This window comes from Ursus americanus, chromosome 3 (genome assembly GCF_024610735.1).
Source record: "Ursus americanus isolate L20-20 chromosome 3, mUrsAme1.1.p, whole genome shotgun sequence".
Taxonomy (NCBI): Eukaryota; Metazoa; Chordata; class Mammalia; order Carnivora; family Ursidae; genus Ursus; species Ursus americanus.
In genome coordinates, this window is record NC_142129.1 from 32523445 (window position 1) to 32546476 (window position 23032).

A 23032-nucleotide genomic window follows, 5' to 3' on the forward strand; every position below is an offset into this window, starting at 1 on the left:
TCACATGCAAGCAGACTTACAGCCCTGCAAGGCTTTCAGGTTTCAGGAGAAAGAGACTCAGAGCAGCTGAGGGTGCAGCCACACTGGCTGATTCACGCTGGAACTGGCATCAGAACTGGAACAGTCATTAGAATTCGGTTCTATCTGATTTTCAAGCTCATGAATTTCTTCTGCTACTGTTTACTATTCTGGGCAAAGTTCCAAGAATTGCACAATTACAATAATGGAAGGGGCCTTAGGGACCATCTTACCCCAGCCCCTCATTTTAAGTATGAGAAACTGAAAGTCAGGGAAATCATAACTCTGAGAATTGGAATCAGTCAACAAAAGTTATCAATTAGCATGCAAAAAAACCTACAACTCTTCAAAGTAGGAAATGTAGACTCACCCACCCCTGATTCCTTTTCTGAGAGAAAAGCTGGAATTAATCACTGTTTTCTGGACAACAGCATAAAGATGACCACTAGCGTTCTGGGCTGATCTAATCAGCTTGGCTCTCGAATCTTCCTCTCTGTTGCCTATTTTGGTTTGTGAACATGACCATGTTTCCATCCAGGTAATTCTAAAATTCCAGTCATCTCTTGAACATTTCCCACATCCAACTAGTTAGTTGCTCAGTCCCTCTGAAATCTGATTAAAGTCCTCCAGCCACATCTGCACCCCTGCCCCAGGCTACGTGTTTCCTCACTGGCCTTCCAGTCTCCCATCTCATCTGCCTTGAAGCAGTTATGAGCTGTAATTTCCTTCTTGAAAACCTTTAGCTGCTTTCCAAAGGCCTGTAGGAAAAGTCCAAACTCCAAACTATGACATCCAAACCTGCCTCAATTTGTTTTTAAGTCTTTTTTCCATTAAGACAAAAGATCAAGTGACCATCTAGGACACCGAATGGATCTAAGAGTGGCTATCCTGACATGAGACCCTTTCCATTCTTGGATTCTTTCATTTGCTTTGGCAGTTGATGTCCCAGCTCCTGCTAGTCAGTGACACCCACTCCTTGGTCACGTAAACCTGAAGCCTGGCTCTTTTCTAAAGTCTCTCCTTACAAGGTCTGTTGAAGGACAGAAGTAATATGTTTTATTGGGTTGGGGGACGGGAGATAGTGACAAAGAATAAAGCGGATAGTATAAGGGTACAGGGAGATACCACATAGCTTGAGATATTTGAGTCAGGAGGGAAAAAGAAATAAGAAAAAAATTCACTCAATACAATATATTGTTTAGGCATATACACATGTACAGTGCAACTAAAGGCAAGGAAAATATTAACAATTCACAATCATTGCTTACCCACTTTTCTGGGAGAGAGAGGGATATGACTGGGGTGGAACATAATAGGGGACTTAAAGGCTTTGGTAATATTCTCTTTTTTCAGGCTGATGGTAGAGAATTCGGCATTTGTTTTATTCCTCACACACACATGCGCACACCACATACATACACACGGAGTACATGATTCTTTTGTATATATGAATATATTATAACAAAAATAAATTTTAAAAGAAAACAGTCAACAAATGGGAAGTGAAAAAGTGGAAAGAGCCTGTTAAGAACCCTCCCCACCCCAATTTCTTGACATTCTAAGCAGATCTGAGACGTTCTCATGGCCTTTCTCAGCTCACAGGAGCTCATAGTGACAATGTTAAATATCATCTGCATAGTGGGTTATGGTTTTCCAAGTACATTATCTCATTCAATCCTCTAAATAAGTCTGTGAATTGGATTTGTTATGATCATCATATTTCTACAGACGAAGAAACTAAAGTTCAAAGAGTTGTCAGTAAATATCAGAGCTTGAATCCTAGTTCTTGATTTCAAACTCTATGTTCTTTATACTGTATTATACTCCTTACTTATACGCTCCTATGGTATTTCTGAGATAAACTCACATTCCAGGGATGGTCTAAGGACATGGTGGAAAAGAATGAGCATGACTACAGCACAGGACTGGTTCTACTCAACTGGGATTTGATGAGTCACATGACCTTAGGCAAATCACTTGATCTCTTTGGGTCTGAGTTTTTAAAATAAAAGTTATATAATAAACTTATATAAAACTTATATAACAAACATTTGTCTAGAGTGTTTACAATCTGTCAGACACTGTTCTAAGCACTTTACAAATATTAATTCACTGAATCCTCATAAGAATGCTAGGAGGAAACTGAGGCACTGTGTGGTCACATGACCAGCAGCAGCAGCAGGGCAAGGACTAAACCTAGGTTCCATAGCACCACGGTCTTCACCCCCCTCCCTAGGCTTGACTGTAAAGGAAGGGGTTGGTGAATTGATCTCAAAGTTCTCTTTCAGTTCTACCATGCGGTGGGTCTGTGGATGGCTTTCCAATGCTTCCTCTGGGCTTGGAATTACCAAACTGCCTTCAGCCCACTGCCGGAACAAATGAATGCTCAGGATGTTTAAGATGCCATGAGTAAATAGTCACTGTCCCCCAACACCTTAGGCTACTCCAAAAGAGCCTAACAGATTTTCGATATACATGCCTATTCTTTAAGAAGTTCTGGAAGGCATGTAATTGTTCAAGGTTTATCCTCTTCTAAAATAATTCTGTGGGGGCCTCAGGGTGCTCAATCGGTTAAGCATCAGACTCAAATTCTGTGCAGGACGTGATCTCAGGGTTGTGCAATCAAGCACTGCCTCCAGCTCTGCACTCAGCGGAAAGTCAGCTTAAGATTCTCTCTCTCCCTCTGCTCCTCCCTCATCTTGCATGTGTGCTTTCTCTTGCAAAAAAAATAAAAAAAATAATGGTAATAATAGTAATTATATGACGTCAACTCTGAGAACCAATGGTAAACACCCTGTTCTGCTTTATTAAAAACTTGTTGCAAACTTGCTTCCTCAACTCAAGGGCTTATATACTGTCATGGGGTAAATAATAGGAATTACTCTACAATTTGTAAGTCTTGAAACAATAATTTAGTCTTTCTTTACTTTTTCATGAGTACTTGCTAGATTTTTTTTTACCTCAGACATATACTTTTTTTTATAAAAAGAAAATTGAAGTGCTATATACCTCAATGTATTTGATTCAAACTGTTTTCCCTAATTAACATTATGATGCATGCAGTGAATATGTAATTACATTTAATTCGGTATAATTAAGGATGTGATATATTTAAAATAGTGATTCCTTTAATTGATCTATAGGACAGATTTAGCTCAGCTATAGATAATTTAAATCAGTCTTGCAGATAGATTTTTAAAAATGTACCATTTTGTAAAATCTTTGCCAGTTCACTCATACCAGCCCTTTTTCCTTCTTGCCCATGACTAAATTAACAGAAGCATTTTAATATAAACTCTATTCATAATCGCCCTATCTACAAATTCTATTGACACATAATGGTTTTCTGGGGGATACATATTTCAAAATAGATAGTCCCTCTTTGCCTAGAACTTTTTATATAGCTGGCTAAAAACTCAGCTGCTTTAATTTCAGGAATTCCACATAACTTACTCCCCTAAATTTCATTCATGTGCTGTCTTCCATTTATTTAGTGAGACTGGGAGAGAGGTGCTGTGGAACTCACTGCAGGCAGAGGCACAGAGCTTTGAACATCAGTGTCTGGTTATGTTTCTTCCAGACATATTTATCTCCTATCAGTCTGTACTCAAACGTCTAAGATGTCAACATTGAAGCCTGATTCTCTGTAAAATGCAGAAGAGTCAGCTCTCTGACAGAGCAGGCCCTTCTTCCTTAATGCAAGGCCAGACTGTTAGGCTGGTGTGGTCGAATGCTAAGAATGTGACTATGTTGTTTTGTGCTACAAAGACAACTCTGCTTCAGTTTAAAAGAAAGATGCTTTCTCAATACTTTTGCTGCCACCGGTTCCCCTTGATGAAGTAATCCTGCCTCACAATTTCAATAGCCACGGAGTTCTTCATAATCAGAGACCTCGAGCAGGGGAGCAAAGCTGGGGAGCAGTTAAAGAAGAGCTGATCTGTCTCCAGGAAGGCAGAAAGGGTATCATCTCTAGCCCCGATCAATTCAGACGGCCCTGAACGTAATACAACCAGGCATCTGGCCAACCGGCTGCTGGCTCCACACTAGTGATTCAAGAGGTGATGGATGCTGCCTCGTGGGGATGACCTAACTTCATACACCCAGCGGCATTCTCTCTTCTGAGGACCAGCCCTGTCTCTACAACTGCCTTTAGACCAAGTTTGAATGTGCCATTGATGCCAATCAAACTCATCACTTTTCTTCCCAAACTAATTCCCTCTTCTAGCTTCCTATTTCTTTCTTTTTTTTTTAAAGATTTTATTTATTTATTCGACAGAGATAGAGACAGCCAGCGAGAGAGGGAACACAAGCAGGGGGAGTGGGAGAAGCAGGCTCATAGCGGAGGAGCCTGATGTGGGACTCGATCCCAGAACGCTGGGATCACGCCCTGAGCCGAAGGCAGACGCTTAGCCGCTGTGCCACCCAGGCCTCCTTAGCTTCCTATTTCTGTATGGCATTGATAACCACCCTCTCCCTTTTAGTCTCAGTCATCTTTGACTTTTCCTTTTCTTTTATTGTTTATATCCACCTATCGATTCTTATAAACGTTTCTATGGAGTTAAAGGAAATCTCGCACTTGGCCTCCTATAATCTAATTCCTTTGATTCTATAATCTCCTTGTTCAAATACACTTCTGTAACTTTTTAGTGTAAGGTTCCCCAAATACCTTCCTAGTTGCATCCAGAGGTAACCATCCCAGACTAGAGGAGAAGAGCATGGGCTCTCAAGTGCCCCTGCGCTTAACAGCTGTGCAAACTTAGAGAGGATACTTAGATCTCCAACCCTCACTTTTTCACTTGTAAAATGGAAAAATGCACACCTATCTAATAAGATTGTTTTGAGGTTTAAATAAAATGAATCCAGTGCCAGAGGCAGACCCACAAACTAACTAACAATGCAAAGTACAAAGAACATCATTGATAGATACGTTCCAAAAATACTGGTACAGGTGGTAAATGCTACAAGATTAGAAAAAAAGATCAGTGTGGGCTTAAACAGCTAGAGAAGGCTCATGGCAGAGGCCAAGGTTGACACAGGTCTTGACAGAAATGGATTAATGAAGAGGGAAGAGAGAAATACTTGGAGCAGGATGTATTTTATGTATGCGTGTGTACAGATTTATATACACATGTGTACAAATGCATTTATATATAAATGAAATAAAAATATATCCACCTTCTTCTCGAGGTATCTCTGGGATTCAAAAGACTCAGAACTCTACAATGATAGGGGTTCTGGAATTCTAAGTGTTAAAATGTTTGCTTCTTCATCATCATTTCCTAAGGTGAATCAGATCTGAAACAGACCAAGTCCATGTGGTTTGGCTTTAGCAGGCTTCATACCTCACCTCAATCAGAGCCAGGAGTGACAGAGTGATTCATAAAGAAAGTTGCTCCAAGTGAAGCAAATTTTAATGCTTAGTGTATAGAATTTTTCTGCTTCCTTCAGTTAGTTAATAGAAAACAAATTTTAATGTACTTACTCACTGAATTGTCAGAGCTACTCAAAAGACAAAGCACCAGTTACCCAGCACTAAGCAATACAACAGAAGCGGTTCTTTCTTTAGAGTATAAGAGCCATGGTCTGTTTATGTGCCTAACAGTGTCACGCTCAATAGAAACCAGGCTGATGAATGTCTTCGTGGAGAGCCAGGAGAAGTGAAAGAGAGATGACACCAGAGTTCTTCAATTGGGCCCCAGATTATTGTTTAAACCCATGACTATATCCTAGCCTGCCATGACTGTCATCACCTCTTGTCCCTCCTTTCCTCCTTACCATTGTGCAGTGAGACTCTTTACTCATCTTCTTCCTTTGTTCCTGACCAGAACTGTGTATCAGAAACCTCAATCTGTGGGCAACCCTCCTCATTGACCAAAGTCCCCAAGCCCTTTACCAAACTTTCTTCTAATCTTACTGCATCTACATCAAGGCCAAGCTTATGCTTTGTACCAAGAATGTATTTGGGACCCATGAAGTGATGCCACTGGGGAGTCTAATCCTGCGGCACTGTAAGGTATTGACAAAGACCTCCACTCTGGACTTCTTTTCCGTAACCCACTCATTATTTTCAACTTGAAATCATAGACTGGTGGTTCGTAGTGAAAAAATCTATGGATTCAAAAAGAAAACTTCCTGGGAGGGTGCCTCTACTGGTACCACTGTTTGAGCAATGTCCACCAGAAGGTGCTGCCTAACGTACTTCATACAGACAGTGTTACCCACTCAAAGGGGAAGCTATGTTGAAAGGGTCAAGAAAGCCTTAAGGAGCAGAGAAGTTACTCTGCATTTCTCCTTTTAATTGCTTTAATTATGTTTTCCCAAATTGGATTAAATGCAAAGCTCTGGAATTCCTGTCTCTTCACCCTACCGATCTTTATCTTTTCTTCTCCTCTCACTTTTCTCCTTCTTTGTTTTTTGATCCTTCTTCATTCCAAACTAGTGGATGATGGAGTGTGTGTGTGTGTGTGTGTGTGTAAGGAAGGGACTGAAACATCCCAGAATTTCTCTTCAATGCTAATTTAACTTTTGGAAATTCCCCAATTCTATAAATTAGTTTTTAGAGATTTGGGGGAGAGAATGAAAAACTGCTTTATCTAAAAATTATTTTTACTAATCAGCATTTTATTACATTATTTGAAATATGAGGCTTTGTCATAACTACGTGCCCATTTGATAAACAGATATTTTATTCAAGATATTTCGTTAGGTACTAAGGATATGGAGATTGAAAAGTCACAGCCCAAAACTTCAAGGGGCTAATGAGGAAATCAGTGAACATAATACCACAGAGTGTGGTAAGAGATATGGTAGAAATAAGCAAAGGGTGCTGCTACTGGAGTACTGAGGAAAGGCCACTTATCCAGAATGGAAGGTTAGGGGAAAACTAGAGAAAATTTTCTGGGGCAGGAAATGCCTGAGTAGAATTGTAAACAATGGGGAGAAAGTGTTAACCTGACAAAATGAGCGTTAAAGGGAATTTGAGGCAGACTAAGTAACATGTTAAGGCAGGGTTGTGAGAGATACTGATGGATTCTAGGAACTAAAAGAATGATAGGTTGACACATAACTGATAAATACACAGGTTGACTCACATTGCACTTAATATCTAAAATATACAAGGAACTCATGCAACTCAGTAGTAGCAAAAAAAGGAAAAAAAATTTAAAAATGGGCAAAGAAACTGAATAGATATTTTTCTAAAGAAAATATACAAATGGCCAACTGGAACATGAAAAGGTGCTTAACAACACTAATTAGGGAATTGCAAATCAAAACCACTATGAGATCTCACTTCACATCTGTCAGAATGGCTATTATTAAAAAGACAAGAGAGAACAAATGCTGGTGAGGATGTTAAGGGAATCCTTGTACAGTGTTGGTGGGAATGTAAACTAGTACAGCCAGTAAACAGCATGGAGGTTCCTCAAGAAATTAAAAATAGAACTACCATATGATCCAGCAATTCCACTTCCGGGTATTTATCCAAACGGAAAAAAAGAGAAACAAACCATTATCTCTAAGAGATCTCTGTACTTCCATGTCAATTGCAACACTATTCACAATAGCCAAGACATGGAAACAACCTAATTATCTATCAGTAGATGAATGGATCAAGGAGATGAGGTGTATCTGTCCATTCAGACTTAAAAAAAAAAAAGGTGTCCTGTCATTTGCCACAATATGGATGAACCCAGAGGACATTATGTTAAGTGAAATAAGCCAGACAGAGAAAGACAAATACTGCATGTTATGACTTTTATGTGAAATCTAAAAAAAAAAAAAAATGTTGTGCTCATAGAAATAGACAGCAGAAAACTGGTTGCCAGGGGTTGGGGCCGTGGGGGGATGGGAGTGGGCAGTAGAGAGGGCAGCAGAAATAGGGAAACACTGGTAAAAGGGTACAAACTTTCAGTTAAAAAAGTCTGAGGACTGAATACACTGTATTACATAAAGGAAATTGGCAAAGGGAGTTTAGAAGATAGGCTGAGGGTAGGGTGGTACTGGTGTGCTTGAGTTATCTTGTACTACCTGACAGAGCCAATGGTGACTATTTCTTCCTAATTGTTGTCCAGTGACTATGGTAGCTTGAAATTGGCTTGGTGGGGGTGTTTACACCACAGAAATTGACAAGCACTACAGATCAGGGACTTCTACTCCCCCTTTCCCTGAAAATTAGACACTTGCCAGCACACTAGTGGGTTTGAAGACCAGGAAATAGCCAAGGCCAAGGTAGGAAACTTCTTGAATACATACTAAAGAGTGTGGATTTTACTCTGAAACCATTGGGGAGCACTCAAATTATTTTAAGGGACACAGTAACATAAATGGGTTTGTTTTCAAGAAAGATTACTTATTCCAGCAGCAGTCTGGAGACAAATAGATTGGTTGGGGATGAGGATGGAGCCAGGGAGATCTACTTTTATCTTACTGGCATCATTTTCAACATACTAATAAAAGAAAATCTATCTGGAATGATAACATATAATTTTCTGTTTCTCCTTTGTGTATCTGCTGAAGGAGAGAAGTAAAGATTTTTAAGCTTCATATTTACTATAAATGAGACCAGGTTTTATTCTGAAGAAGGAATAGAAGAAGCAGGCAGAATTAGATTGTGCTAATGGAGAAGGCTGAAATAGGCTGAAAGATTCTTTGGAAATATTAAGTTCCTTGATTAAAGAGGTGTTGTTAGTTGCACCCAAATCAGCAGCTGGAGAAGGTGCTTAAAAAGTCTTCAATAAGGCTGGTACACAGAATGAGAATGTCAACTTGGGTTAATGAATGAGAGAGGTTGTGTAAACTATTACTTAATCCCAGTTGAGGGTTTCCTGAGCCACTGGGGAACTGGGCTGAGGTTGATAGACAAAAATAAGGTTAGAAGGAAATAGAGCATTAAACAAACAATAGTTCAGTTTAACTTGTAATTTAGCCAGAGTTCAGAGTATAAAATAAAACCTTGCTAGTAGCAAGAAAGATAAAATGAAGCAATGATAATATCATTATTAAAATAATTGTCTAGCCATTCACTGGAACAGAGATTTTATTATATTTCTACAGTGAAAGTAGAAAATTTGACTATTTCTTAGCCAGTCTGTGAATCCCCAGCATATAGAATATTAAATAAAGCAGTGGGAGTTATAACAGCTGGTTCTAAGGGCCCAGAGAATGTAGGAAAAGTTTTAATATCTAAAGCTCATACAAATACTAAATTAATATTTACTTATGAAAACTTAGATGCTTACTTTTCAAATATTTCATAATCCCTCTTTTTTTATGACTTTGTCTGCTTTCAATTGGATTGTTATCACTAGGGTCATAAGATACTCAGTATCATAGAGTTTGCACCATGATTACCCTGGATCCTGAAAAATATGGATTTATTTTTTTTAAGAAAGAGCTTTCTTATTAGGTGTGGCAAAGTCCTGGTGTTTATTTTTCTGTGACCTGTAACTGTGCCACAAATGGTGAACTTCAAATTTTCAACAGTGCCACCATGCCACATACCCAGGATCACAAAAAGTATTGTTTGCCTAAAAATCTGAAATCAGTGCTTATGTTTTCTTAGCATTTGATTCTAAAAAAGTATCTAGATAGAATATACCATAATTATCGTCACAATTTACTATAATATATATATCTTCAAGCAGGCACTTATTTTAGTCTTCTTTGTACATGTCAAAAACCTGACCTTACAGTGTTAATACTATTGTTAAACTACTGTTTACATATTACTCATTATTTTGCAAATACTGACTACTATTTTTTTTTTTCTAACTACTACTCTTGATATTGGGCCAGTAACAGAACTCATCTTGTGTTTTGTCTGCCCAGTTCTACTTGAAATCAGTACCTTTGTTATGACCCTTCAGAAAATCAGTGTTAAGGAACACTGCCCATTTTTTTCCATATCAGCTCTAGATAAACCCAATGTAGTTGGTATTTTCAAATTAGAAATACTTCTCGGGGCGCCTGGGTGGCACAGCGGTTAAACGTCTGCCTTCGGCTCAGGGCGTGATCCTGGCGTTATGGGATAGAGCCCCACGTCAGGCTCCTCCACTATGAGCCTGCTTCTTCCTCTCCCACTCCCCCTGCTTGTGTTCCCTCTCTCTCTGGCTGTCTCTATCTCTGTCAAATAAATAAATAAAATCTTAAAAAAAAAAAAAAAGAAATACTTCTCAATTACTCTTACTAATACATTTACTGGTTCTTGTTTACCATGATGTTGGAGCCACAAATAAGTTTATATTAATGAATTATCAGATATATTATAATGAATCATCAGATACATTCTATTATAAATTCCTCTTCTTTATTCTTTTAATTCAGTTCCTTAAGTACCAGGATCACCTAATTTGACCTCATATTTGCCTCTATTACTGCACTTCAGAACATTTCCACAGTCTTGGACCTTCTCATATTTTGGATATGCGAAGAAAAATAATCTCACCTCCCTATTATCTTTCCTAAGGTTTTGTATAACCTTCCCACCCCCCCAACCTCAGACACACACTGTACTCTTATAAACAATCTCTTACATTTAAGATTCTGGTTACTTTACTGGAAAATAAATAGTCCTTTGCTATAATTATAGCCTTCAGGAAGGGGCAAGCCAATGACCTCCCTGATTTGCAGGCACAGGAACGAGCCTTGAGGATTAAATGCCTCTTATTCCCTCATCTTTTCCCATGGTAGACTCCACTTCTTTTCTGACCAAACAAAAGTGAACAAAGTGAGCAAGAAAAAGGTGAGTATTTCTTTCAATTCCTCACATGTATTTTTCAGACTTGCATTTCAAATCTTCATGGTTTGTGGGGATGGCAAAAACAGTGACTTTACAACCCAGTCATAAAAATATATTTGTAGATTCTATCAAGGTTCTTTATCCAAACACTGCAGCAATTTAGATGGTCTCTACTATGTAAATTTATAGGTTTCTTTTGGAAGACAACATTTTTTTTGTCAAATAATATCAACACTATAGTCTGTGGTCTGCAAGGCATACACTTGGGTACAAAGAAGCAGGACAAACCGCCTGTCCTCTAAGACCTTAAATTTATTTAGATGTTTGCATGATTAAGTATATATAAATGAACATGATTAAAATAAAAGAGAAAGGCAAAATATCTGCAGCTAGGGATGCATTAGAACAACATAAAGGCAGCACTAACTAGAGGGCATGCCCCTGTACCTTCCTTCAGCAGGCACTCATGACATCCTCGTGAGTCCCGGGAGCATTTGCCTCTCACTTAGCCCTCTGGACCACATGATTCACATGAGAAGGAAATAGTCTAAAATGAAGACAGTTGTGCAGAGGGCGGTATATAGATGCAGAAAGATAATATGATTTGGGCCCACCTCAGCATCGCATTCCCTTGAATTCCATCAACTTTTATAATTTTGAGGGTTTCCAAGGAGCTTATTTTGTGTGTTCTTGGAATTAGGATTCACTTTGTCATAGGACTTACTGGTAATAGGACAATCCCTTCCCTCCCCAGGAAATGCAGGTTCTTTTGATGCAGAGGTTCCCCAGGGTTGGCCACAGAAGAAACGTGAGGGGGATAAGAAACAAACAACTTGGACAGATACAAGACATCAAAATGTTTCAAAGCTGATTAAAGTGATAGCCTAGGAGAGGCAGGAAGTGCTACCAACATTATGCCCTTAGCTTCTAGAAATCTACACATTATCTTCCTCATACTAACAATTACTTAGTGAAAAGTAACTTAATTCACTTACAAATCAAAGAAAAGACAAAGTTTGAATACATAAACAACTATTTAATCAACAAACTGTTAAAGAAGTTAAAATCTCCGGGATAGTTCTACCTCTTGTGATATGTTTTTCTAAGTGTAAAATAATATGCATTCATGTCCAGAATCACTTAAAAAAGCTGGCTAAATGCAGCACCATGTAGTTAAGACCTAAAGTTTATTAAATAGGTAATAACTATTAGTTTATTAAATACTGGCTATGTAGTTGGCCATGTACTAAGGACATAGGGCTTTTTTCCAAAATTTCGGGCTTTATGTAAAAGTTAACTTTTAGCCTTATGTAAAAGTTAACTGTCACCTCCTCAGAGTGGCCTTTTGTGACTATGCTATCAAATTAACATATTCCTCCTCATTTGCATTCACAGATGTTCCTTTCCCTCACACTATATTTCATAAACTACCATGATGCATATACTGGTGTGACTGAGTTTTTATTGTCATCTCTTCCCCTAGTGTGTTCGCTTCATAAAGACAAGAACCATGCCTATGTCATTCACCACTGTAATACCTGAAAGGTTAGGCACTCCATATCTATTGAATTTCTTGTTGAATCTTGGTTGTATGAACAAATTCTTTCCTGTCTTTTGCTGAAAACAATGATCACAAGTTTTTGGTCATTTTATGCACTAAATAAAATCATTAGGCTTCCAGAACTTGGTTTACACTAATAAGATGAAAGAACAAGCATGGAATGTAATTAGCTTAAAATAAATGGAAAATATTGCACATTTTATTGTCAAGATAATTTTTAGAGATATTCGTTTTTGCTATTGACTACCACTGCATTAGTGCTTGTATCTGCTTAGTGCATTAGCACTAAATACTATTGATTCACTCAGCTCACAGACCAATTTAATCTTTGCATTTGTCCCATTCCCTGAGCACCACCTCACCTATAGTGCAGTTAGTAGAGTGGCTGCTAGATGCAAGTGTTAATCAGATTTTAAATTTAAAATGTCATTAGAAAATTTAATATCATACAAATTTACACTTTTCTGGTACATGGACATAAATTCTAGCAAATCATGAATAATCCATATATTTTGAGATGACAACTCAGCAAACTTAATTTTCATAAAATCAGCTTTAGAAAAGAGTGCTTTACAAATCAAAACTGACCTTAATTCACCCCTTTTACCTAGAGCATGATTTGAAATGTCACCTACCGTTTTAATGTCCTCTGATTGATGAACATTTTGGTGATTTACCCAAATAAGACAACTGAGGTCAGACTTCAGTCTGAATTTGCAATTTTTATTTTTTGTTTTATAGTTACTATTCATAAGGCATTTCCCCTTTTTGTGAGCATCAAGAATGGTGGAAATAGCCTTTATTTTATATCAGCATGCATTTATAAGACATTTTTCTGTTCTCTTGTTGAAAAACTAGAGGATATTTTTGAAATACAGAAGGTAGACACACTTCATCTGCTCTAAGTTAGCCTAGTTCTAGGGTGAAGTGCGGTAAAACTCTTCCCCAAGGCTTTTAAGATAGGAAGTCAACACCGCTCAGCAAGTAATTCATATGCAAATGAAACAGCCTGGAACATTTTAGTTAGAAAAAATACATAATTAGCAGACTGGAATGTATCCAGGATCTTACAATCACTTACCACATTCACTATTATTAAAAACAAAACAAAACAAAACAAAAAACAAAACAAACAACAAAACACCAAGGGAGTTTTAATAACTTCAAGAGTAGCTGAACCCTTGGTTTCATTCCCCTGATAAATGAGCCCTTTTACAGCCCTCCCTTGGCGGCTGGAGATGTGACTTACAGCACATATCTGGGCACTGAGTCACTCTGGACTCCGTGTGCCCACTGACTCGGTATCTGTGCCAATCCATGAATAAGCAATAGCAGAAATTCCTCGTGGGTATTCTATCCAAATTCTAACAGATCCTCCTTTTTCTTGTTAGAGGAGATAAGAATGCAGGGTGGGATGACCATTGATAAGACAAATCTGAAGTAAGGGTGTAACACCCAAAATTTGATGTATTATTCTGAGTAAAAAAATCCATTATTACTCAAGGAGGTTAATAGTCTTACAAAATTCAGGATTGCACGTGCTTTCATTTGTTTCTAATCATGTAGTAGTATGACAATGAAAATATCATGTATTAGAGCTGTCTTCAAAGTTCTGTTAACACCTGCTTTTCAAAAACCAACTTAATTTTTTTGCATGAATTCCTTACTGTTTGCTACATTAATTTTACCAAGTGAATCTCCAATGTAGAAACCAACTACTTAAAAAAAAAATACAGACCATACCACCTGCTTCAAAAGACATTAAGAAGAATGAAGAATTAATTTAAAATGCATTCATCCATCATGAATCAATGTAATTCACAGGTAAACCCTAACTGTATTTTTGGTGACAGTTTTAGCATTAACTGTGTTTCTTTGCTGTTAGCTTATAAAAATGTATGCCTTTACTTTTTTATTCTTTCCTGGGGAGCTACCAAATGGTTTAAAGAAAGGTTAGCAGCAGGAAAAGAAAGAGTAGATAGAAGACATTAGTGGCTCACTATGTTACACATTTTCAATACCCTCTGGGTATGCCCAGAGATCTCAGAGAGCGTTACAAAATTCTGGAAAGAAAATAATTTTAAATTCTTTTTAATAAAATAATGCAGTATGCTAATTTTCATGGGATGGTAGCATGTAATTCAAATAAGTAAGTTAGGGATCAGCGACTCCCTGAGCCTGGGTGAGAATAAAGAAGAGTTTACAGGAGAAGAGGAATCAAATGTCAAATTAACAAATTTCTACTTAGAAAGTATAAAAAGTATATTTTAAAAAGTATATTGAATCCTTATACCTCGAGGGTTTTCTTTCTTGCAAGATTTTGCTTTGGAAGCTATTACATTTGGCATAAGGCCAAGGTATCTAGTGTTTAGAATGAAGAATCCTCAATAACATTTTTCCTATAGGATAACATTCTCTCGTTTCGGAGCACAGGAAGTAAAAAAACCCTTAAGTCTGACTTCACATTTTTCATCCCTAATACAAAAATACTCTCTTGAGAGTGCTAGATTGTTTAAATAAGACATGCCAAACCAGTATAATTACATGGATGTTATTTGTAACACTGACTCCACATTCCCTGTTCAAATGGTGTGGTGTGTGGGAGATTACAGATATATGGCCTATAAAGAGTTATAAATCTTTGTTTATATTATTAAATATTGCGAGACATGCCCTGAGGATGACAGATCAATAATGGTCCTTGTGGTTTCCTGATGGAAGGCTGCAATTATTTTCTTCCATTACAACTTAAACGTAACCCAATTTTACTCATCTATCATCTTTATAATAGTAATAAAGAAACATCACTGTATGTTTATTTTTCTGCCTATTCCTATTATTCCTTGTTTGCATCTTGTTTTGATTTTGTTTTCATTCAAAATTGTTCTAATCACTTTGCTCTCTTCCTCTGATGGCTCTGAGTGGTGACCCTTTAACTTTGGCACTCCTTGAAACGGAGATGGAAAATTACTACTTTAAGTTTCCTTTATTTTGGGAAGTGGTTGGCTACTCTTTGAATTTGAGTATAAATGATATTTAAAAACAAGGAAGCTTGATACAAACAACCTGTGAAGTGGACTTTTTCTAAAACTGCATTATCTGCAATTTCTTGAATGCACAGTATAATTTAAGTTACAGAAGCACAACATCTTACAGTGCTATGGGTAGTCAGAATTGAAGGCTGGGGAAAGGAGCATGCCTTATACCTTCTGGCTTGACTAGGGTACAGTTCTGTTTCAATTATCTTTCTCTCCAGCCCAAACCACCACCACTCCCCTGCCACCTCTCTCTCTCTTTTTTTAACTACTAAGTTTTAAGAAGGATTTACCAAATTAAGTATTCTGGAGGTGGGTCACTCATAAGAGGTAGGAAGGTAAGTGAAAGTAAGACCTTCATGAGCAGTAGAACCAGAGTGTGCTCCTTCCAGAAAATTCAATAATTTAAATTTGTCTTTCCTTACATAAGTATTCCTTACAATAATAGTTGCTGTTTATTATGTGCCAAGGACTAAATTAGGGTCTTTTGTAAACATTATTGCACTGGTTCTCCCAATGGCCCTGCATGGAGGGAAAATGCGTTCAGAGAGTTTAAATAATGCTCTTGTGACCAGATGGGTATAAAATGGTGGAGTATACACCTGAACCCAGGTCTCTTTGACTTCAGTCTTGTTTCTTTAGGCCATGCTGTCTCCCAAAGAGCTAAATTTGTGGTCATCTTGTTGTGCTAGGTACCTTATATAATATATTATATATATATATATTCCCTAAGTTTTACAAAACCCTACGAAGTAGGTTTTGTTCTCTGTGTGTTACAAATGAGCAGACTGAGGCTCTAAGGAGTCAAGTCATGCAGCAGAAGTCACACAGCTGGTATGTAATAAGTGGGAATTTGCATCTAGGTGTGCCTGGCACCGAACTGCATGTTTCTCCCCTTCAACTAATCAATCATTGGTCATTAAGATGCTGGTGAAAATATTTTTTACTACAAGTTTATTTATTTTTTAATTCTTTCAAATGCTTACATATAGAGCAAAACTTTGAAATTGGAATTGCAAGAAAAAGTGTAATGTGATTAATTGTATTTTCTGGTTAGATGAGAGATATTTCAAGAACCCTTTTCCAAATTTCAACTCTGATTGAAAATCTTTCCAAAATGTATTAATCCACTTCTCTTAGTAAGTATAATTTAGGGAATAGGACCTTTACGATGAGGGAATTAAAAATTTTTTTTAGTCACTATTGATCTCATTTGTAGGAAACTGGGCGAAGGTATACTGATTCTAGTTTTTTCCTAGAATAATTATGTTAGTAAATCCCTTATATGTATGATACTGTTGGAGAGTCCCATCAATGTACTTAAAACAAACTGAATTTTAAAACTGTTTATTCCCAAAGAGAAAGTGACAGATTTTTTTTCTTCCCAAATTTGGGGATTTACAAAGTCTCCATATTATGGGATAGTTTCTCAACTATTTTATTTTGAATACTAATGTGCTGTTTAGGGAATATGCATTAGACTAACACAACTTCAATCAAATACCAGTTTAGTAAGTTTACAGAGGTCAAATGATGAATGAGTAAAAAAAGGTGGTAAAGATATTTAAGACTAAAGATTTAGTAATTATTTGTGGGTATGTAATCTCACAATTCTAAGTGTTAGACATCACTGTAAAAATATCCCTTAAGAATCACTTTCAAAAGCAACATAGAAAATTGTTATACTGTGAAGATCAAGAATTTATTTTTATTGAAGTGATACAGTCAACTCTAATATTACATGAGTGGGTACCTGTGGCTTAGGAAAAGTTTCCAGAAACAACATCAGATGCAGAATCAAAGAGTTCTGAAGCACACATAACTTAGATATGAAGATGATGTGCTCTGGAAACTATCAAATGACTCAAAAGAGGGCTTTGGAGATATCATCAATATGAGAAGCTGTATATGAATTGTCTGCATACACATGTTTCATAAAATGTGAGAGTGGGAAAAGCTACCAAATATGTGATCTGAAATAAGCAAATCAGGCCTATATACTGGCTTGACCCTTAGAATTTGAAAGACCCTTTTTCTTGGCGCTCTCTCTGTCTGATCCTATGACAAAAACCCTCTTTGAACATAGCAGAAGCTCAGGCAGGGCCAGAAAACGCCTGCTATGGCTTTGCCTACACACTGAGGACCAGGCAGAAGCCTCAGCAGAAAGTAACTGCTGCAGCTTTCCTTGTCTACAGAGCACACAACAGTTCCTCCATAAAGATCTGATGGATTAGAGATGTTAATAACAAAACTACAGTATATGTGTTTATTCACCAAACTTTATGCCAAAACAAAAGCTCAGTTCCAAGAAATTGTTAAAAGTGTCACCTGGTATCTTGCCAAGTAAAGTTGCCAAGACAAAATGGAGTCGTCTTATTGCTTAGTCTTTCCAAACAGGTTTGATTTTGTAAATCATTCTGTTCTGTGTGAGTAATGGCTCTCTCGGTGCCTTCATTTCAAGATGAAGCTAAGAAATGATTGTATGCTGATTATTGGAACTATCTGAGATCTTTTTGTGGACTGGTATATGAAAACTGAGAATGTGGGTAGTCTTTCTCAGAAGAATTTTGATCTTTAGTAACCAGAGAAGATAAACAGGCAAATAAAGTAGAAGAGGTTTGAAGGTATTTGTCTTTATGGAATTTGGCCAGTGCAAAAGTTGGCTTCCCCTGTAAGAAGACTATGTTGGCAAGCTCCATCCTGTTTTCCACAGGAATTTTTGCGATGGGAATGATAATGGTTTCAGGTGCAGTTGGTGCATTTTGGGCATTTTTCCTGGGTGATAAAACTGACCTGAATTTCATTGGATAATCCTGCTTTTTTGTTTCCCTTGGAACACTAAAAGAGTGAAAGGGGTAGAAAAGTTCAAATGTATTTTGACAATTTCTAGAATTGATAAGTACTTGTAAAAGTACAACACAGAGGGTTGAAATGTGCAAAATAAAATAAAGACATAGGATATCAATATACCCTCATAAGGTAAAGTCTCTTTTTAATTTTTAACAGAACAAGATTTAAATAGCAAAGTCATGTGCTTTAGAGGCCCTGGAGGAACTCCTAATAGAATTTTTAAACTCGTGTTTCTGATGCAATTTATTGGATACAAAAAAAAGTGTTTTCTCTGGAATGCTATTAATATTACATTTCCCCCCTAATTCCAGGTTTCTGAAAGTCCTTTTGTTTCCTTTCATTCTTTTGTATTTTCTAGTGAAGAAAAGGGGACAGCCTCATGAGGAATCCTGTTGCTTCTTACAGAATTTACAAAATATAGGACATGAATGCAGGGAGAAATAAGTCTTAGTTGGGATTTATGTATGTTATTTTTTATTCCTAGACTTTGCAGAGGGAAGGACGGAAGTTATGTCTTTAGTTCACTAAAACATGAGTTCACTTTCTCAGAAGTATTTTTCTAGCTTTATAAAAAATTATTTAGGGGGCACCTGGGTGGCTCAATTGGTTAAGCATCCGACTCTTGATTTAAGTTCAGGTCATTCTCTCAGGGTCCTGAGACCAAGCCTTGTGTTCGGCTCCACACTCAAGAGGGGCACCGGCTTTCTCTCTCTCTCTCTCTCTCCCCCCTCACATGAGCTCTTTCTTTCTCAAATAAATAAATAAATAAATAAAATCTTTAAAAAATGCTATTTGGAGTTTCTATTTGGGGAAGTATTGCAGATATTTCAGCAAAAATGAATCAACTGTTTCTGAATTCATATGTCCTTGGTACCCTTCAGCAAATAATATACTTTCTTTCATCAAGGATATGTTTAATGTCCTTCTGCTTACAATCACAGCCTTTATCACCGAGACTGAGAACTGCTAATGTAGTGAGATGTGGATTTCCAAAGTCAAGCTGTCTTTAGAAAAGTTATACTATTTGTTCATCCATTTCTGATCACTAGTGGTTGTTATGTTAGGAGGTATAGCCAGATTCACATGCTCGAATGTGGGTCCAAACCAAGGGAGCCCGAAGTCACAATGAACTCCTGATTTGGTGTTCTTCCTCTAGCACCAAGTGATCTGATGGCTAGTAGAATAAATCCTCTGGGTATAGCTGGTAGTTTTTACTATATCTAAATCAAAGCAACAAAGAATGTCCCTAACATCTTCTGTGAAAATACCATTTCATGTAGGTATAAACAAGTATTGATCAAAATATTTGTATTTATAAATATCAAATACCAACCAGGTAAAAAGTATGCAACTAGAAGGCGGTAGACACATGTCTGTTCAAGTAGAAAGTCCATGCAAGTTCCAAAGGAAGGATTTGGGAACGAAAATTTCCTTTCTAGTTTTCTAAGTTATTCAGAGAAGTGTATTAGCTCATTTAAAAACATTTTAGACGAGTTTTTTTTTTTTTGGTTTGTTTTTGTTTAATTTCCTTTATAGAACGCCCAGAATATAAACCATTCATTTGTATATCAATGAGTTAATGGGGCCTCATAAGGAAAAAGCCTTCAAAGCCCACAAATTAACTTGAGCTTCTCATTCTAAATGCTGTAAAGACTGCACTGGGATCTCAATAATTGTGTTTTACAGGAATTGCTGTTGTGTTAAGCTTTGTGTAAATCTGACCAGAACTATTAAAGCTTATATGAGAAATAAGTTTAATAATCTGAAGTGTTGACAAACACGTAAACCCAAACTGTAAAATATTTTTTCTTTTAGAACCACATTAACTTTTTCCTCAAGCTATAATTTTATATTTAAATGAAGATTCAATATCTAAATTTTCTTGTAAAGAATGTACGAATATTTTGGATACAGATCATTTACCAAGCACCAAAAAGGCCTTGATATTCTTTTCTAGACTGCTACTTATTCTGACTTACACCTCATAATTTATAAGTGGGAAATGAATGTGACTTACCCTGTTAAAGCAGTGTTCGTGGTTGGGTCCATAAAAATGTTGAAGACATCTCACATTGTTTTTGTTGACGATCTTGTTGAAGAATTCGTTGACATATTTGATAGGGAATGCACAGACGGCAGAACGATTCATGGGTTCAGTAGAATCTGGTTTGCTTCGTGCAAACACTCCGTAGAGAATGTCATCATTCAGGTTGGCACCTATTTGCTTAGCAAGGTGGGCCCCAGGCTTACTGACATATGCAGCTTGGAGAATATTAAATACTTCCTCCCTTGTGGATCTCTTTCTTCTTTTTTCCGTGAGAATACACTCCAGAGGCATTTCCATGTAGGAATGCAATCCAGAGTCTACAGAACAGAACCTGATTATTCTTGTGTGAAAAGTCTGAGCATCTAGAGTTTCTCGTTGGACTGTCAAAAAGTAAATAAAATGATTGCTTTCAAAGGCGTGGACATATTTAATAGGGTAGGAATCTCTGAACTCAGGTAGAACATCAATATAAGATTGGTCTGTCAAAAACTTGAAACCATCTTGCGTTTCCTTTAGCCTTCTCACTGATATCGAATGCAATAAATGATCTGGATGGTACGAGGAATTTATGGTGTTACCCACGAAGAAGTTGATGAACCGATCCTTTTCAGATATCAGGACTTTGGTTCCCAGGGCACTCACCACACAGTCAGGGCACTGGCCGCGCTCTTCGTCTGCCTGTGGAGAGTACATGCAATGAACTTCCGACTGTATATCAGCAGTATTGCTGGGTGGAAGGACATGTCGCTGGCAGGTCCCTCTGTGGACACTGCCACAGCTAATGAGTTGGTCATCATAGTAGGTGTCAATAACTAGAGCCATGTTGATGTTATCTTCCCAAACGCCACCTGATAAATTGGCTTTGTGGCTGCAGTCCTGACATGGGAAACAATCTGGGTGTTCCAGCACGGGCCCAGTCTTGTACTCAGCAACTTTCTGAAGGTCTTTGTCATTTAAAACGTAAATATAGTTAACTGCACCGAGGTAAATATGATGCTTGTGTAAAACAACATTCTGGATGGGTGTTTCTGCAGTGAAGTTGGGAAGCTGATACTTCATGTTCACATTCATCTCAGACTTTACTAGTGCCTCTTTGCACTCCCCATAGCTCTTCTGCACCAAGGTAAACAGAAGTACAAGGATGCCAGGTGCAATCACAGCAGGGGCCTTCATGGTGAGAAGCTGATCTGCCAAAACATGTTCAAGGCGAGAGTTTAGTTGTCATTAGAAACAAAGAAGAAACTGAAAGAACCATACCAGTTAAACTATTAGAAACAAATCTTCCTAACTGGAATTTTTACATCAAGTGAAAACAAAAAACTCTAGCTGATTTCACATAAAGATGCATTGTGCAGATGGACATGACTCTACATAGTTTAATTTTAGAACTCAAGCCATGAACAAGTAATTTTAGAGAACCATTATGAGATGCAAACAATGTTCTATATTAAAGACAATACAGCAACTAAGTTAGACTCATTTAGCAGTGAAGTCAGAAACAGCAAATTTCTTTCTTAACCCCTTGCTGTTTTTTAATGTGGTTTAATATCTGTGGTAATGACTAGGATGATATTTAAAATTTCTTAGTTAGTCAAGTAAAGGAACTGTGGTTCAGATTCATTTATTCTAGAAATCACAGCAGGCATTGTTTCCTTGGGAGCATGTAGAATTACTAGGCTAAATTTAGCTTCCTTTTGGAAGAAAACAATCATAAATTCTAGAAGCAATATGATCACATGCTGTTTATAGGATTTTGTGTGCAGAGGAAAGGTATGGTTATAATTTGGCTATAGTTGACCTATTGTTTTGGATAGACAAATGCTTAACTTAATGTAAGATCACTGGAAACATAAAAACAACAAGCTGAAATGTATAATATAAAATCTAATGTTCAGGACTAAAGTCCTAGAATTATTTCTTAGGGAAAAACAACATATTGTTCATTACCAAGTCAAAAGCTATTTAGTAAAAAAAAAACATTATTTTGACATTCCATTGTATGCACATGGACAATATTTTTAACTAGTTATCATAAGTGCATTTGTTTTTCAGTTTCGAAAAACTTAAGGCATATGAGTTACAGACACTGTTAGTTCTACTTATAAAAGTTGTAGGCAGGGTGGTAGGTTAAAAAGAAGAGGACCTGGAAGGAATAGAAACTAAATAGCTATTACTTTTTTCTCTCCTTTTTTAGTGCATAATTATGACAGGACAAAAGTTTAAAAACTTACTAGGCATTATAACCATGCCAAAGACTAACCCTAGGTCTACAAAATCACAGCAGAATTCACTAACAACTAGTATGTGCACAGCTTCGTGCTTACACTATGGAAATGGGGTGTGGTACTTACCTTTCAGTGAACCTACACTATGGTTGAGAGACAACATACATATGCAAATAACTATAGTACACAGCACTATAATACCCTACGTAGCATAAACCAAGACCTAAAAGCATTAAGAGAGACAGACATGACTTGTACTTAGAATTAGTATGATAATGAGAAATAGGGACAAGTCCACTATGTTGTGAGGTCCAGGAAACGAAGGACAACGTCTGCTTGGCTCACCACTCTTTCCCAAGTATCTGCTATAGAGCCTAGAACACAGTAGGTGTTAAATTAATATATGTTGAATAAATAAGTGAAAAAAAATCAGGCAATAAGTTCAAAGTTACAGAAAAGGTAAGTGTAGTAGCCAGAACTTGAATCCAAATTTTTTTTAAACATTTTATTTATTTGATAGAGAGAGAGGCAGCCAGCGAGAGAGGGAACACAAGCAGG

General features: G+C 37.2%; 1 protein-coding gene across 2 annotated transcripts in view; it reads right to left on the minus strand.

Annotated features, from left to right (window-relative positions):
- MET (MET proto-oncogene, receptor tyrosine kinase) overlaps positions 1-23032 on the minus strand; it is a 110823-nt gene that overhangs the window by 60130 nt on the left and 27661 nt on the right. For both annotated transcript variants that reach the window (XM_045792794.2, XM_045792793.2), the window contains one exon: positions 20220-21436. In XM_045792794.2, coding sequence (XP_045648750.1) covers positions 20220-21422 — 1203 coding nt within the window. In that variant the 5' untranslated portion in view covers positions 21423-21436. The remainder of the gene's footprint in view (positions 1-20219; positions 21437-23032) is intronic.